The sequence below is a fragment of the Magnolia sinica genome, chromosome 6 (genome assembly GCF_029962835.1).
Source record: "Magnolia sinica isolate HGM2019 chromosome 6, MsV1, whole genome shotgun sequence".
In the NCBI taxonomy this organism is placed as follows: Eukaryota; Viridiplantae; Streptophyta; class Magnoliopsida; order Magnoliales; family Magnoliaceae; genus Magnolia; species Magnolia sinica.
In genome coordinates, this window is record NC_080578.1 from 16,771,287 (window position 1) to 16,790,230 (window position 18,944).

An 18,944-nucleotide genomic window follows, 5' to 3' on the forward strand; every position below is an offset into this window, starting at 1 on the left:
CCCATCCAATCTCCTCAATTAGGACCCCCATCTTGAAGATCATTGGGCGCCAAAACGAAGTCACATCCATTCATCAGGTGGGCCTGAATGTAGATTACAATCGATAGCCCAATGGATTTAGTCACCTACCGAACAAACAGATAAGGCCAGAAACTGGTTTTGAGCCATATTATCTTCAACCTGGGGCTAACAATATAAGTGAAACATTAGCTGCAACCACTCTATGTGTGCACACAACCTGGTGGTGGTCTCACTAAGAAGAATATCGGGAGGCCTTACTCAAAGGAAGAAATACAAATGAGAAAAGGAAAGAAGAGATGCAAATAAAGTCAACCATTAATACTAGAGCATCAAAGTCGTTCTGTACAATGTGTGCGTTTGAATGTATAACCCCTTTCTTTCAAGCTGGCAACACCACACCAGCCAAATCTACCTACTGCCTTTGCCAGCAACACACCACCCAACACCAGAGGCGCCCCTCTTAATTCCACCACCTCTCTCTCTTCTTTTTTTTTTCTACTATCTTTCTTTTGTTTAAAAAAGAAAAAGAAAAAGAAACAGTAAAAAAAAAACATATGAAGGGGCCCTCTCTATCCAACCAAACCATCTAACAACTATCAGATATCCTTTCTCTCTCTGTTCTTCTGTACAAACCCTAGTGGAAGAAGCAAGGTATATGCTACACAAGACGATCCTCATTTGTTCTCATTCCTAAGAACAGGATCTGATCAACCCCAAATTGAATAGATTCCTTTTCACTAGACTGCCCAGGGAGAAAAGGCCCGCCCCACCATTGGTCTCCCTTGCCGTTGATGCCTTTCGGAACATGGATGGTTCTTTTACTTTGAGGCTGCCAAGCCCAATTCTCTGCTGGACGGCCTCGATGATCTTGGAATCTGCCGGGTGACCAGCCGCATCAGTGACATAGAATACATTCTCAGCCATCTTGCCAGACGTGGAGACTTCGGCCCTCGTGACGGACAGACCATTCTCACGGAACGTCCGGGTCACGTCGGACAATAGCCCCCGGCGGTCCGCTGTACACAGCTCCAGCCTAATTCCCTGCCACCAACCAAATCCAGAAATTCTCAATCTCTAACGTTTGAAAAGAATATTCAAAACACCCCATAATTAGAAAAGCTTATACAAATGGTCTGAATCTAGTACTAAGAATCAGATGCAAATTTTCACCAAGGGGAATCAGATCAAAACCAAAGCTCTATCAAAAAACAGTAGAATGCAATAATACCTCTGATGCTCTTCTTTCAATTGCAGCTTGCAAGCATTGAATCACACGCTGCCTTTCGGCTTCTGAACTAATGGGGCTTCCATCTGCATGCCTGATGTAGAATTCCTACATTCATTCCCCAGGAATCCCAATCAGAACAATCACAGGAAAACAATTCCCAATCATAGTATGAAGCAAAGACTGAGAATTAAACCTGATAAGCTTGTTCTCCATCAGTGTCCACAGTGGCATGAAAGACAACATACTCCATGTCTGTCAATGTGCAGACGATATCGAATAGTAGCTTAGCTCGATCGTTGCACTTCACATTGACTACAGAGTACCCACGTTCCGACCAGTCCTGGACGGAAACAAACGGCAGGTGGGACTCCACCGAATTGGGTGCTTTCCGCTCGTAGTCGCGGTCGGCAAACATCATCTGGTGGAGCCTCCGTTCTGTGTGGGTGATAGCCATGGAGACAGCCGTCTTGGCACTATGTATGTCATTGTCGCCCTTCAATACATTCCTTAATCGAGCTTCGATCCGGTTGATCTTATGGGTGTCTTCAATGGCCGAACCGGAGTCCTCGTCCTTGACATATATCAAGGAAGCAATCCGGCCATTATGGGTCCACACCTTCGCCTCAACAACATTGCATTGCAAGTCGGCGAGGACAGCAAACACCTCAGAGAGGAGCCCTTGCCTATCCGTTCCTGTTAATTCCAGGGCCGTTAGGCCTTTGAAGTCATTACATCTCAGTGTGTTGCCTGTTGCAAGGGACTGGGAAAACAAAATCAAATAAATTAGAAAAATTAAACAGAATTAAAAGGCAGTAATTGAATTTTAATTAGTTTAATTAATTTAATTCAATACCTGTTCAATGTAGCTGATAACGCTCTCGTCTGTGAGCTTATTACCGTTTTGATCCGTCACGTGAAAAACTGCAAGAAGAAACGGAGATGATAAATCTTAGGGTGTGCAGGATAAGGAGCGTTATCCACGGGCGGCGCACGTTAGCAGGACACTCACCGTCCATGAACCACCTCCCGTCGGAGGAGATGTACGCTTTGTTGATGCAGAGGTTGAGGTCGGTCAGGACTTGTACGGCCTCAAGGAGGATTTCGTGTTTCCTCGCGCTATCGACCTGAAAGAGGGAAAAAACGCGGGCAGCGCACGTTAGTGGCAAGATTTCAATCTCTACTTTCTGATTTTGTTTGCTAGGGTTTCTGAGAGAGGGCTTCTCACCTTTACCAGCGTTGCGGTTGGGCAGACGGCATTGTCAATGACGACCCTGTGACAAAAAATCAAGCAGAGAGAGGACGAAACCGTCAGAAGGAGAATTTTCTCCAACGCGAAGGGAGAGAGAGAGAGAAAGGACAGCGAAATGCAGGAAAAAGAAATGAAACCGGTTTGAAAAGTCTTGTAGAACGGGAACGAGTCCAGTGAAGAAAAAAGGGGTTCCGATCTCAGGAAGAAAAGTCAAAAAAACACATAGAAGGAGAAATCAAACGATTAGAGAGCTAATGACGCGTGAAATAAGCTTCAAAGCGTTTGAATCTCGAAAACAGGGGAAAGTGCGAACAGAGAAATCAAAGGAACAAATTGAAGGAGATCGCGCTAGAAGCTCCCGAAATATGCAAAATCGCATCAAATCATGAAAAACAAAACGCTCCGAAACCTAGATGAAGTTCGCACAGAAACAGAGACTTGTAGCAGAAACTCCCAAAAACACTTCAGATCTCAAACACAAACGAAATAAGAATCTACAAAAAATCAATCACAGGCAAGAAAATTCTCTGCTCGAACCCTAAAAACCAGCAAAAACTGCAAACGAAACAAAGAAACGGCTACGGAGCAGACCTGGGAGTGTTCATGCGTATTACAAGCTTCTCGTACTCGTCCAGAGACGCAGGCCATTCCATCTTCTTCCTCTCGCCAAAATCACCACCAAAACACTAAACCCCTCGCCTTATATTTCTCTCCTCCTTCAAAACCCCAAACCGAAAATCCGCTTCAAATACTCAGTGAAACCAATGCCAGATGGCCTCGCCAGTCCAAACACCCCTCTCCATCGACGAAATCGCCATTAAAACGCTTCCAATCTCTGCTAAACTCGCCCGATCCAAAGCTCTAAGAAAAACAAAATAGCCCGATTCCGCAGCGGTTTATCGCTTCTCCCTCTCCCTTCTGTTTCTCTCTCCCTCTCGTGGAAAGCACGCCTATTCCACAGCGGTTTATCGCCCCTCACGCCCTCCCTTCTTATTTAAAGTTCAAAACCCACGCCCACACGCAAAGGCGGACGGGCACATGTAGCCGGGGTGGGACCCGTCGGTGTGACCGACCGCGCTGACCTACCCGCCAGCTATTTTCCAACCCAGGTCAACCACCGGGGCAGCGGGCAGGGGCCCACGTTCGGACCACCACCGCCCATACGTGTCCACCGATCAGCCACCGTCTACATTCAGAGTGTCCAGATCGGATGCCACGTGGGAAAAACTTTGATACTCTGTCAGAGTGTAGTGAATGATACGCATGCACTTAGGAATTACTTAAACATTGCCACAAATTAAACCGTCTAAAGTATGGTACTCACTGTATGCTAGTGAAAACCTTAAAAAATAGGGTTATTTTGTTATCTGACTAACGGATTGGTGGACATTGATTGGACGGTTAAAAATGCAAGTTTCCCGATCCAGGGCTTAGGTTTGTTAAACCAATCTGATCTTGGGATCAAGGACTTGGAGACCGCGGTTAGCACGATCTAATCGGTTTTATTTGAGTTAATACATGGTGCGTGTGCAATTTACGAGTGCACGTGTATCAAGCGTCACACGCAGCCTGAGAAGGGCGTGGCTTCAGTGGATCCCCAGATACTCATCCCTGACTGCGGGGCCCACCGTGATGTATGTGACTACATCCATGCCGTCCATCTGTATTGAAAGCTCATTTTAGGTCATGATCCAAAAAATGAAGCTGATCCAAATCTCAGATAGATCATTGTACAGGAAAAAGTGGTAATTAACCATTAAAAACTTCTTGTGGGCCATAAAAGCTTTGGATCAAGATGATATTTGTGTGGTCTCTTCTTCTATGTATTTTTGACCTTATCAACATGTTTTGGATGGAAAATAAAGATTCCGGTGGAATCCATGATAATTTTAATGGTGAGGATTCATTAATGACAGTTTCATGTGGTGTGGTCCATCTAAGATTTGGGTCATCTTCATTTTTGGCTTTATACCTAAAATGATCCGTAAAAATGGTTGGACGGTGTGGATTTAAGACATATACATCACTGTGAACCCCCACAGTCAGGGGTCTCACCTATCTCCGTGGATCCTCGCCTGAGAATCTAACTCCTGGCACGTAGGCACTCTCCAACCTTCCTTTGCGTGTGGTCGACTCAAGCTGAGGCGTTTCGAAGAGTGGAGAGACGGGTAGTTGAGAGATTCACCATCAACGCCACTAGCTCTGCCACGTGGCTCTGGTGGACCCCACACTTACTCGGTGGTGGCTTGTTCGTTAAGCAGCGTAGATCTGCCGACCGAAATCATCGCGCCACACCGTATGTGTCGGATTCTCCCGCCTTTATGTCGTCGTTATAGCCGTTTTCGTTTCGGTGTATCATCTCTCTACCTGCCTATAACTAACTTCCTAACCCTTTCCCGTCGTCCTATTCTACTATCGTACTAAAAATGACCCTTCATGCCCTTACTGTTCCTATCCACCACCATACCTAAGCCTCGAGGGTAAATTAGTCATTAGCATCTCAAACGTGAAGCACCATAGCGATGGTTTGCAGTACCCACAGCTGCCTTTTTTTCTTTTTCTTTTTTTTTTTTTTCCTTCCGAGAAATGCATTATATACACGTGAGGTTAGGTGTATGATTTTATTGAATGTTTTCTCATTGGTTGTGATTCATGAGGCATTCGTACTGTCACGTTTGCAAATTTTGATTATTTTCTAAGTGAATGTGTATGATCGGTCACTCTCTGCCAGAGTATAAATTTTTATTAACAAATTAAAAAAACTTCTGATGGGGAATTGATGCTTTTGGCAGGAGAAAATATGCAAAGTTGTACTAATGTCATACTTAAATTAGAAAAGGTGGGGCGCAGTAATTTGGGTGGGTGGAAATAACGGCTCAGATCATGTCATTTTTCTGGTGACGGAAACTGACGGCTAGTTAATTATCATTAGATTGTCTCCTCGTACGTGTGGTCCTTGCAAATGAGATCTGTGTGTTTTTTTTTTTAAGTTGGTTCTACCGCAACTATTGCATAAAGCTTGCCCTGCAATTTTGTGTGTGGGCCCCAGTTGGATGTTTGAATGGCATCCACTCCGTCTATCATGTCCGGCCCCTTTTGTTCTCCCCATGGACCAAAAATCAGGCAGATTCATTCCAAAGGTGAACAATACCATGTGAAAGCATGACTTCAACCACTAAAAATCATGGGTGTGGCCCACCTGAGTTTTGAAATGGACTGATTTTGAAGGCATCCCTTCATACTGGTGAATTGAATATAATGGGTGGATGGATTTCATATACAGATAAGATGGACCCTTGAAATAATCTGGAAGGTTTTAATGGTCGGTGCTCCATCCTAACTGTTTCCTGTGGTGTGACCCACTTATAGAGGATAGATGAACATGAAGGGACACACCTTCTGGATGGAGTGGATATAGTCCGTCCATCACGGTAGAGCCCCACATGCAAAACTGTAGGTGAGCTTATTCTAGAATAGTTGCATACGAAATTACGAATAGCGGCCTATTTTTAGAGATTCGTAACAATGAAGTTTTTCTACGGTGGTTGTTTCGTCATTTTACTAAAAAAAAAAAAAGATCCTGTTCATGCTTGTTCACAGCTAACTTGTAAATTTCAGACAATCCAAACCGTCTAAAATCGTGTTTGGAAGTGTAGATGAGGAATACGCATCAACTCAGAATATTTTGGAAGATCCCAGCGTGCTTTCAATGGAGACAAATGATCTTAAAGCACTGTAAGTTATAGTCCTCCTAGTTGCATCGGGACACCTGGATAGTCTAACACATCAATCTGGACCGTCCATTAGGTATGGTACACATTTACCAGTACACCAAGGAAAGTTCTCAGCCGTTGGATCATGTAATCCCTCTTTAACTTGGCTCACGGAGCTTGGGGTAACAGAGGGACGTGGATTGCGCACTGACACCGTTGGTGCTCTGTGGGCCCCAGAGTGATGTATGTATTCTATCTATGCCATCCATCCATTTTTTGTTATTATTTCAGGGATTAAGCCCAAAAATAAGTAAGATCTAAATCTCAGGTGGACCACACCATAGGAAATAGTAGTGATGGAATGCCCACCATTATTATTATTATTTCTTTTTGGTTAGCTTGTTAGTACACACCCATGTGTGTACACACGACTCCATGTTAGCCACCCCTGCTAGGGATCGATACCAAGACCGCAAGCGTTGGAACAAGGTATCTCCACTCAGTCTGCCAGTTGACCTATGGATCTGGAGCGGATTAGGTGTGACTCGGGTAACACGTTTGTGGGGGTTGCTATGACCGCAGGGCCACCTTAATGTATGGGTTTATATCCACGCCGTCCATCAGTTTTTTCAGTTCATTTTAGAGTATGTTTCTAAAAGCGAATTTAAAGTGGACCACACATTAGGGTTCAAATCCCCACCATTAAAAACTTCTTGACACCCACATAACTTTTGGATCAAGCTGATATTTGTGTCTTCCATTCATCCAGGTCTGTGTTAAATTATCAGAAGGTTGGATAGAAAATAAAAATTACGGTGAGCCCTAGGTAGTTTTTAATGGTAGGCATTCAGTGACCAATGTTTCCTGTAGTGTGCTACAATTAGACTTGTATTTGCTTAATTTTTAGAACCACGGTCTAAATTGAGCTGAAGAGATGATAGACGGCGTGGATATACAACATATATATCAAAGTGGGCCAACGGTAAGTGGGACACTCACCAGCATGTTACCGGGTAACACCTAAATCCGCTCCCAAACAAACAAACTCGCTGTCTGTTGGCTACAAAAACGCTAGAGCCGGATGACCAGGGCGTGGAAACTTCAGGAGCCCCATGAGATCGGGGTGGATTAGGTGTTACTCGGGTAATGCCTTATCCGGTGTTACGGTTGCTGTGAGGCCCACTTTGATGATGTGTCCTATAACCACACCATCCATTTTTCATGCTATTTTAGGATGTGGCCGTAAACATTAAGTAGATCCAAAAATCAGGTGTAACACATCACATGAAACAGTAGTAATTGAACACCCACCATTAAAAACTTCCCAGGACGCACCATAAGAAGATCCGTAATGTTTATTTGCAATCCAAGCCGTTGAAAAAGCCAATAAAAGCTGTATGAAGGGAAAATACAAATAAAAGCTTGATCCAAAAATCTTTTGGCCAACAAAAAGCTTTTAATGCTCATGTACAACCTTTTCCAGTGGTATGGCCCACTTGAGATGTGTATCTTCTTAAAATTTTGTATAACGTCGTAAAATAATCTGTGAAAAAAGATGAACGGATTGGATATACAAAAAATTCGTCAAGGTGGGCCCCACACGGTAAGGTTAAAACCCAGAAATTTGTTACCCGGGTAACACCTAATCCACTCCTCATGAGATCGCGCTCCCAAGACGACACTTGTCAGCCTGGTGTTACACCAGATTCGAAAACTTTCTCGTGATGTGGTCCCTTCCTTCGCCGTCCATCAGACGCTCATGTGCTCGGCGTCAGTGCCCACGTGAGCCATTGTCCGGCAATGTCTCCCACAGATGCCACGTGGCACTGCCAGGATTCCTTTAACCAGTAACTGCCCACCTCCCGACATGATCAGCCACAAATCACATACCATGATACCGTGATGCGCCGCACGATCTCTATCTCCCTTCACGATCACGACACGTGGCATGCAAGCATTTAATGATCTCCGACGTGCTCTGCACTGTACTATACCGTCAGTAGCGGCCGGCATAAATCGTTATACTAACGGCCGTGCCTCCAACGGAACGGTCAGGAAGAACGACAGAACGGTTGAAACGACCGAACCGGCCATTTGTCTAGGAGGAGTTATATTATACTCAGGCGTATGCCGCTTAATAGACAGGCACTCAGAAAATATCGCAAGTTATGTTTTAACTCAAATAAAACCGACCATATTCTGCGGCCCGCCTGTCGCCTAGTTACAATTTAAAGATTAGATTGGTCGAATAATCCTTAACACTGATTCGTGGACACTTGTTCATGAAAAATAGTACCGTTAGATTTTTATTTTTTTAAAACCGTCGATTAAATGTCCACCAATCCAATGGACGGATGATTTAGTAAGGTTAATTTTACGTTCATGATAAATCTATACTTAGTACCATAATTTGGACGGTCTGATTAGACTATTCATATGCCACGTGTGCAATTTCTAAGTGACTTGGTATCATCCATCACTGAGTAGGGGGTGTTTGTTAATTTGATACTCTTCTAGAGTTCGCACGGACTCAGGAATCGTAGCCACGTGTGGTTCACCGTGATGCGTGTATGTCCTTTATTCCGTCCATCATGTGTGACCCAACATAGTCTCGTTGGGTACTGAAAATCAGGCTGATCAGAAGCGTAGGTGAGATACACGATCAGGAACCGTTGTGAAAGGGACAACCACCGTTAAAACATCTCACGAGTATCAAGGTGGTACGACGTGGCCCAATCACTCTGAGCCCTACAGTAATGTATGTGTTTTATCCATGCCGTTCTTCCGTTTTTCCGGTTCATTTTAGTGCATGAGCTCAAAAATGATATAGATCAAAAGAGCTTTTTTTTTTTTTTTTTTTTTGCATTATGGTTCCATTGATCATTAGATCTATCTTATTTCCTTACAAAGAGCTGGCCAAATGGATGGACAGTTTGGATGCGACCCACAAACTTGGTGACATGAACACACCAGCCAATCATCTTCCCCTCTCTGATGAGATTTGGAACCCAGGATTTAAAACCCCCGTTTACTTTACAATGCAAAACATATCAAGGGATCGTAAAACCCCCTCAAATTTATAGTGCCAGCACGACCCCACTTGTCACTATTGAAAAATTATGCATTAATGATCAATAACTAGAAGTTTTTTAATGGCCAATAATTCCTGTTTCTAGTTATGTGGTCCACATAAGATTCAGATCTATTTCATTTTTAGGCCAAAACCCACAAAATGAATGAACAGCATGGGTGTACAATACACACATTGAGGTGGGCCCCACAGTCAGGACCGCACCATGTTGGCTGAACCAAGGCCGCACCTAGTCAGCTCCCCTCCCCAACACCACATGATTTTACAGGTTGTCATGATATTACATGGTGCAGCCCACCTAAGTTTTAGGTCGCCTCATCGAGGACATTAGTGGGTGAACATGATGGACGAACCGGATGTCACGCATATGTCATGATGGGCCCCACATATTCCACTTTAAATGAAGGTCAGTTACAAAGTTTCTTTTGACCTACTTAATTTCATGGTGGGTCCCACATGTTACCTCCGTACCATCCATCAACCCCTCCCAGAGTATCTAATTTTTCTCCTTTCCCACATATAGAAGGCGTGAATCTTTTCACCGTAGGTTTTCACTTTCGATAAGTGGGCCCACTGGTTCAGTAATCAACACCGTCAGTATGCTGTGTCCCCGGACGGATGCACTCTCCTTCAAGAATACACTCATAGGGAATCTTCATAAATCTGAGGATTCTTCATCCATGGCGAGAAAAAAAATAGATCAACGGTACGGATGACCAAACAATAGGCCCCACTTGTCTCTATTGAAAAATCATGCATTAATGATCTAAGATGGGCCCCACGCATTGCGTAATATCTTTCGAGCGGGAAGCCTGAAACGAGTTCCCGCCAATTTCTCTTCTTGAAGTTGAAAAGTTGGAGCGAAAGGGAAACGCTATGATAGAACTGTCCCTATCATAAAATGATACAGCCACAGTCTACGCGGGAGTATAGTTGATAGATCAGGACCGTCCATTAAGAGCTGTTCTGACTTGCACGGCTGTTCTTTCAAAAAGAAACGGAAAAGGATAATCTGTTCCTTCAGTTTCCTCCACCTCTCGCAGTGAAAAGCAACAGCTAGGCTTTTTCCTCATCGTACCGTCCATTTGCTGGCCTTAGATACAATTTTTAGAATATTCATCTTGTCTGGATGGTTAAGAATCGTCCATCCACCGTAGATTCCATTAGTTCTGTGGTCCTGATGGACCATTTACTCTACCACGTGGAGTCTTAAATGATGGCTCGCTGTACCAACGATGGTGGAACCGGTTCTATCATATCATCTCCTTTGTCGGACTGGAATGGGTTGGAATTCGCTGTAACATCCGTTGTACGCTGAAACACCAGAGCTCTGTGGGCCCACCGCGTTTTTCTTACTTCCCGTAGCTCCGTCCATCTGGTGTGTCAACGAACCATAGAAATGGTACGCCAACAATAGTTCTTGTGGGTTGGATCACCGTGGATTATTTTGCTATCCAAAGTCAGGTGACCCACACCAGGATTGGCCCACATGAGTTTTGGATATGAATGTTTTTTAGGATGTACGGTGAAACTCAAAGGAAAAATACAACGAACGGAGTAGATGTAACTTTTTCAACACGGTGGGCCTCAAAGAACATGATCTTGTTACCGCAGCATAAAACAGGCGTTGTAGACGCGGTTTGCGTCCTACCCTGCCCATCTCCGGCAGTTCTGTGGGCGGGCCCACCGTTACGTATCTGTCTATCGATGCCGTCCATTCCTTTTTTAATATTATTTTAAAGAAAGAATATAAAAATGAGTCAGATCTAACGCTCAAGTCTACCACACCAAAGGTAACTCTAGCATTCAATGCAACTTGCATATAAAATGTTCAAGCCTTTTGAAGAGCTCGCGAAATGAAAAGACAGTTGAGATATAACACATACCTCGTGCAGGGACCCATAAAACTTAGGGGCGTCAACACACTAGCTATATGATGTGCTCGGTACACCAGCCAATCTGGTTCGAGGGAGATGCTGTCCGTACTCCATAATCGAGTGGGAATCGGATTGGCTGGTGTACCACACACCACTGACCTAGCTCGTCTGTGTACGTGTGGCTCCAAGACGAGCACCGACGCTCCTCGACCTCCGGGCTGTACTAACGGTTCAAAAGAAATTAAAGTTACATGGCCCATAACGAGGTATTTATTATATGCACACCATTCATCCATTTTTACAGATCATTTTAGAAGATAGGTTAAAAATTGAGGAAAATCCAAAGCTTGAGTGGACCACACCACAAATAGAAGTGTGGACAATGATTCTCAACACTAAAGCATTTGTAGGGCCGTTATTTTCCATCCGATATATTCACAAGGTCACACAGACATAGATGAAAAGGAAAAAACTAATATTATATTGATCCAAAACTTCTATGACCATCAAAATAATTTCAATGGTAGACATTCAATCCATCATTTCTGTTTTGCAGTGTGGTCCATGTGATCTTTGGATCTGTCTTAATTTTTTATGCTTAAGCTGTAAATTGAGCTTACTAAATGGACGTACGGTTTGGATATAACACACACCTCACGATGGAACCACAGAACTTAGTGACGTCAACACACCAGCCAAGTAGGTGGTGTGTGGTAGGTACACCAGCCAATCCACTTCCAATCTAGTGGGCCACGAGTTTGAAATAATAGGGAGCGGATTACGTGTGGCCTAGACCTCACCCAAGATGGTGTAGCCCTTACTGTGGAGCCCACATTAATATATGTATTCTATATCCACGCGACCTTTTCTTTTGTTTTTTTCAATTCATTGCGGGATGACCCGAAAATGAAATTGATCCCATTTTATTTAAAAAAAGAAAAAAAAATAAATTCACACATGCACTCACACCAAGATGGGATTTCACCAAGGTGGGTACTTTTGAAACTCTTGTAAGTTTACCATTGGTGCATAAATAAGGACCCAAGTTAATCCAAATCTCATATGGATCATACTATAAGAAACAATAGTGGTTAAACAATCCACCATTAAAAACTTCTTAAGGCCCTAGTCAGTACTCTCACTATGTTTATTTGCCATCTAACATTTTTATAAGGCTAGACAAATTAAGCTTAGATGAATAGAAAAACAACTACCTGCTTAATTGATCCAAAACTTCTATGACTTATAAGAAAGTTTTAAAGGTAAATCATCAGTTTTTCTTGTGGTATGGTCCACCTAAGATTTAGATATGCTTTACTTTTGAACTTATGCCTTAAAATAATTTGACAATACAGATGAATGACATGAATATACTTTTGGACTTGTGTCCTAAAATGACTTGACAAAACAGGTAATTGACATGAATATACTTTTAGACACATGCCCTAACATGATACGGTAAGGTTACATTATCTTGGGTGAGTCCCGGCCTCGGACCTCATCCACTCCAATATAATAAGGGCCCGTTTAGATACAATCAAATAAGTTACTTTTTTCAACTTAAGTTTGTTCAGGAAAATTATTGTAAAAGTAATTTATGTGCCAAAAGTTACTTATCTTAATAAGTAATTTTTAAAATAAACTTCTTAACTTGTGAATTTTTACTTCTCTCTTATGATCCACGTCAAAGAGGCTCTCTCTCACGGTCCATATCAAAAGATGCCCCACCTATTGAATTGTCCACATTGAATGTGGGGCTCACGTCCACATAAAAGGTGGGACCCACATGATGGATAACCTTATATTAATGTGGGCTTATATATGAATGGTCCACATCAAAGGTCAACCCATAATGATAAAAAGCTCACATTCAAAGTAGATTAGTATGATGAACAACCCACTTCAAATATAAGGCCTACATGATAGACAATCCACATCAAAGGTGTGCTCTACAAGATGGACAATGGACATTGAAGTTGGGCCCCACATGATGAATGACTCATATTGAGGTGGCCCCACAAGATGGACCATCCACATCAAAGTTGGATCCCCTAGTGATGAATGACCTGCATTTTAGGCGAGCCTTGCTTAATGGGCAACCCAGGTTGAAGGTGGGGCCCACATGATGGATAGTCTACATCAAAGTTGAGCTCCACATGATGGGGCAATTAATAATGGTAGGCCCCATATGATGAACGATCCACATCAAGGTGGCCCCACATGATGGACAATCTACATCAAAGGTCAGCCCTAATTATGAGTGGCCCATATCCAAGGGGGGGCCTTCGTGATGGACAACCCAAATCAGAGGTGGGGCCCATCACATGATGGGCAATGGATATTAAAGGTGGGCCCCTACATGATGGACAATAACATTGATGGTGGCCCCACTTGATGGATGACCAACATTAAAAGTGGGCCCTACATAATGAATGGTGGACATTAAAGGTAAGGCCATAATGATGAATGACCTACTTGCAAGGTGGGCCCTATATGAACGATGGCCCTCATTAAAGTTAGGGCCCACATGATGAAGGGTCCACATCAAAGGTTGGCCCCACGTAATGGGTGGTGGATGTGAGGAGGGCCAAACAGACTTAGGGATAATTGCTTATTACATACGTTGAAAACCAAATATGCTTTTCTCCTAATTGTTGATAAGTATGTTGGTTGCCAAACATATTTATTACTGAATAAGTAGAAAATAAGATAAGCTACTTACCCAAAGTAACTTATGCTCCAAATGCCTCCGAACTAACGGTTATATGAGGGAAGTGGATTGCCTTACCTGAGCATAGATATATTCCTATGCCTGGATTGTGTGAGGCCCACAGGGATGTTTGTGACAAATCCACTCCGTCCATCTATTTTGCAAGACGATATTAGAAAAGAAGTCTAAAAGTCAGGCAAATCCAAAACTCATGTGAACCATACTACATGAAAAAGTGGGGATTGAATGCCTAGGGTGACAGAAGTTTTATATAAGGATGATATTTGTGCCTACAGCTTATCAGAGTCATAATAACCCTAAGAACAATTTGGAGGGCATATAAACATTATGGTTAGCTCCAAGGAGGTTTCAACTATGGACGTTTTCATTCCCCGTTTCGTTCAGTATGGCCCACCTGAGTTTTGGATCTACCTTATTTTTAAGTTCCTGTCTTATTGTGGTCTTTTAAAACATATGGACGGAGTAGATTTTTCACACATATCTGTGGGCCCACGTAGCCCTAGGCACTCGTATATCTCCGTGCCCGGGTCACAAGCAATCCACTTCCTAGAAGAAAATGGTTGCATGCATTCTTACACCCGATCAATCAAATGGCCTAAATTGGTCGTAAGCAAGCTAATGAGCCAGATATCGTACAATCCCCTGTTTGTTGTACTTGAGCGACAGAGAATGAATTCTTCATGGTTTAAAGATTGTCTCATGTGGCTAGAGAAATTATTTTCGGACCGATTGTTGAACTATATAGAGATTAGAAATTCGGGTCATTTATTAGATAGAGTATTTTGTGAAAATCACCAATACCACTTAAGCCTTATATAATTAATTAGGCCGAGTTCATGAATTCTGTTCAGCCATGCCACTCTATCAATGGGCATACTTTATTTACATCATAAATTATTAAGGATCGGTTGAATACTATTAAATAAGTTGCCTTTTAACTTACATTAAGTCATTGAGTTGGGTTCTTACTCATGCGTCAGTGGTAGACTCACATGAGTTTCAACACACAAGGTCATGGGTCCGACTAGCCGTTGTGGTGAAATGCCACTGTGGTGTGAATGTATAGGTGTGTGTGGGGTGTGATGTAAGTATATGAGTTTTTTTTATTTTATTTTAAAGTCATTGAATTACTTTTTCACTTAGTTTCATGTTTAAACATGACTATAAAAGTAACCCATACTCATAAAGCTACTCATAGTTAACTGTCTCTCTCTCTCTCTCATATCAAAGAACCCTCTCATGACTTATTGTCAACATGATGGATCACCCATATCAACATGGGCCCACATAATGGATGGTACATATCAAAGGTTGGCCCTTAATGATAAAATAGCCCATGCCCAAAATAGGCAGCTACGATGGACGACCCACTTCAAAGGTAGGGGCCCACATGATGGACGGTCCACATCAAAAGTGAGCTCCACACAATGGACGATGGACATCGAAGATGGGCCCCACATGATGGATGGCCCATATTGAGGTGGCCCCACATGATGGACGGTTTGCATCAAAGGTGGGTTACACATACTGGCAATTAATAATGGTGGGCCCCAAATGATAAATGATCCAAAGGTAGGACTTACAAGATGGACATTGCACATTAAAGGTCGGCCCTTGATGATGAATGATCCACATCAAAGTTGGGCCCTGCTCAACGGATGACTCACATCAAAGGTGGGGCCCACACAATGAATGATCCATATTAAAGGTTAGCCCCACATGATGGGTAATGGATGTGAGGGGGACCAAACATACTTAAGGGATAAATACTTATAATGTTGGAAACTAATTAAGCATTTTTTAAAAAAAATTTAAACTTTTTGATTGATAAGCATGTTATTTACAAAATATATTCATCTACTAAATAAGTAAAAACCAAGATAAGCTACCCGTGGCATAAGTAGATTATCTAAAGTAACTTCTAATCTAAATAGCCCCCAAGTCTTTTCTTATTACATTGAGTCATGTTTTATAAGCCATCACTTTTCCTTTCAGAGCCTTCAGCTTGTATCAACCCCTTCTCTAACTGGCAAAGTTTTGGGTCTTCATTGCACTGAAAAAATTACTAAGTCTACTTTTCTCATCTTATTACCTATTGGTGCTACTCTTAAGGTTTCTTTCTAATTTTGTCCGTGTCGTGTCACTCATTCATCTTAACATCTTCATTTCAACTACATCCATTCTTTTACATGTTATTTATTAATTATAAAAAATTATCTCCTGTAAAGTGTTGTCGATCTTATAGCTATCTTATAATTTTTTTTTCCTTTCTATTTAATTGGAACACAATGATCATGTAAAACTCCAAAAGCATCTCTTGAAATCTACGGGCAACATCCATATCAATCTCTCCGCTCTCATGAATTATTAACTCAAGAATCAAAAGTGGTCATTTTGATTTGGTGAATGGTCCTAAACAATTTCTTTTTCTTATTCTTTTTCTTTTTTTTTTTAAATTTTCACTCTTTACTAAACTTACACTTCACAGACTCTATTCTAGTATGATTAATTTTAAATTCTTTAAACTCTAAAGCACCACTCCATAAATCTAGCTTTGTATTGATGCCCTCCTTCGTCTTGTCAATCAAACTATTATATGCAAACTTCATACATTATGAAATTTTTTCTTAAAAATGACTCGTTAATTCATCCATAACTAACGAGAAAAGGTGTCAACCTTTGGTGTAAGCCTACAATAATTGGCAACTGACTTGTCTCTCTACTAGTACTCCTCATATTTGTCACTACTCCTTCATTCAGATCCTTAATCATGACAATATTTCCTCTCAAAACTCTTTTCTTTAATAACATTCACAAGATTAACTCTTTACAAACTTATTTTTAAGTCAATAAAGACCGTTTAGAGATCCTTCATCCTCTTCTTATATCTCCATCAATTGTCTAAGTAGGAGAATTGTTGCAGTGATAAACCTCATACGCATAAAGTAAATTGATTTTCTAAAACATTCGTCTCATTCTTAAGCTTCGCTCAATCACTCTCTCACAATGTTTCATTAGATGATTCACAAGTTAATTCCGCAATAGTTAATACAACCCTATGTATATCCTTTATTCTTTTAGGGGATTTTCCCGTATAACCACCTGCCTTTTAGGCTATTCCTGAATAAACACATGCTTTCAAAATATTTAAAGCAAAATGCTTAGGTTTTGCAAATATGGAGAAAAAAACCACCTCTTCTACCTTGATTAACGATGAACGAGGGAATTGTGTTGTTAATTGGTCCAAATGACCAATTTACCCCTACATGCTTTATTTTTTAGGGTTATACCCATCTCAAGGGCAGGCATGCCAAGGCTTATAGGGGGACAACTTTATGTATGTGTGATCGGTGATACTGTTCATCCATTTTGCGATCTCATTTTAGGCCATGAACCCAAAAATAGGCAAGATCTGAAGCACAGGTGGACTCCACAGGAAATGTTGGTGATGGAATGCCTACCATGAAAAACATGTTAGGGCCATGGAAGATCGGATCAACTTGATTTTGTGTTTTCCCTTCGTCTATGTTTTTGTGGCCTTATCAACAGGTTGGATGGCCCTTATAAACATAAGGGTGGGCCCTAGGAAGTTTGCAAGGGTGGGTGTAAAAACATGGGATGTGGCTTGCGTACAAGTGGGGGTAAAAACATGGGATGCAGAATGCCGGGCGCGGCTTCGGTGGTCCACCAATGTAGGTGGGATCCCTAACTATGGGGCTCACCTTAATGTATATGCCTTATATCCATATCATCCAGCCATTTAAAAAACTTATTTTAAGGCGTGATCCAAAAAATAAGCATATCCAATCTCAGGTGGACCATAATACACGAAAATAGTGGCAATCAATAATTAAAAACTTCTTGTGGGAAAAAAAGTTTTGGATCAAGCTGATATTTTTGTTCTCTTTTCATTTGGGTCTTAGTGACCTTATCAACATGCTAGATGGAAAATAAACATTTACGGGGCCCCATGAAGTTTTTAATGGTGGGGATTCAATAATGATTGTTTCCTATGGTGTGGTGCGCATAAGATTTGAATATGCTTCATTTTTAGGATTATGCCTTAAAATGAGCTATCAAAATGGATGAATGGTGTGGATTTAAGGCAAATGTTGGAGAAATTATATTAGAAAATTGGAAAAAATTGAAATTAACACTCATGTATGTAATATGTTGTCCTTAAAGCTTGATTCACCCCATTCTTGAATGAAATTGAGATTGCCGATGGGTTACAGCCAAATTGCTTCCAAGATAAGACAAGCCTCCTTATTAAGATCTTGTGTGCAACAATCACAAATAAATCTACTCAGGGACTTTGTTAACGCAATTCATAAATTTAGTAGATTTGTTGAGTGGTCGAACTCAGTAACTCAAACAATTTTCAAGTTACTTAGCAATTTCTTAAAAAGAAAATTGTTTAGAGAGATCAAATTGAATCTGTTAGATTTAGATATTTCTGGACCTACATGGTTCAGTATATATAGCATCTGGGGTATGGACTATTGCTAGATGGTCGTCAATGATTCTTAGGAAAGAGAGAACATGGATGGCTAAATTGATTCTAGGGTTTAGAAGAGAGAAAACAAGGGTTTTTTGCATCTGTAAGTGATTCCATCTCTTTTACTTTCGTTTTATAATGAATTTGTGTTGTGACAATTACAAGTGCAGGATTGCGCTATAGTCTTATCTTAGTGAGATCAAGGTCGATCCACAGGGAATTGGATTGAGAACACAGTAAAAACTAATCGAGTGGTCTATGTTTTTAATCTAGCAGAAGAAAAAGATGATTTAAACAATAATTAAAAACACCAAGAATCCCCACTTAACAATTTCTGAAACTCAATTCATATTCTTTAAGTTAATAACTTAACTAGAATCATACTCTAATCTGTTCTAATACGAAGATAAAACTATAAATCCAATCACAAACATCCAACAATATATGTGAATCGAGATAGATCAATCTCTCATGAAGATACAGGCAATTGATCACAGGGAATCCAAAGTATCTATGGTACCTAGAGTTCACAATGG

The 18,944-nt window shown here is 41.5% G+C and overlaps 1 protein-coding gene across 1 annotated transcript; it reads right to left on the reverse strand.

The window, feature by feature from the left end:
* Nucleotides 1-318: 318 nt before the first annotated feature.
* Nucleotides 319-3,478, reverse strand: LOC131248410 (ACT domain-containing protein ACR8). The gene is made up of 7 exons (XM_058248690.1): nucleotides 3,090-3,478; nucleotides 2,475-2,520; nucleotides 2,259-2,373; nucleotides 2,103-2,170; nucleotides 1,443-2,009; nucleotides 1,250-1,354; nucleotides 319-1,062 (listed from the first exon to the last, which is right to left on the reverse strand). The coding sequence occupies exons 1-7, from the start codon at nucleotides 3,149-3,151 to the stop codon at nucleotides 712-714; spliced, it is 1,314 nt and encodes a 437-aa protein (XP_058104673.1). The 5' UTR covers nucleotides 3,152-3,478; the 3' UTR covers nucleotides 319-711.
* Nucleotides 3,479-18,944: the final 15,466 nt, after the last annotated feature.

Excerpts from the sequence above, each read along its gene's own strand:
- LOC131248410 (XM_058248690.1), bottom strand. The coding sequence starts at position 3,151 with ATGGAATGGCCTGCGTCTCTGGACGAGTACGAGAAGCTTGTAATACGC. Across the intron at positions 2,521-3,089 it reads ATACGCATGAACACTCCCAG|GGTCGTCATTGACAATGCCG; the intron begins GTCTGCTCCGTA and ends TTTTTGTCACAG. Across the intron at positions 1,355-1,442 it reads ATGGAGAACAAGCTTATCAG|GAATTCTACATCAGGCATGC; the intron begins GTTTAATTCTCA and ends GAATGAATGTAG.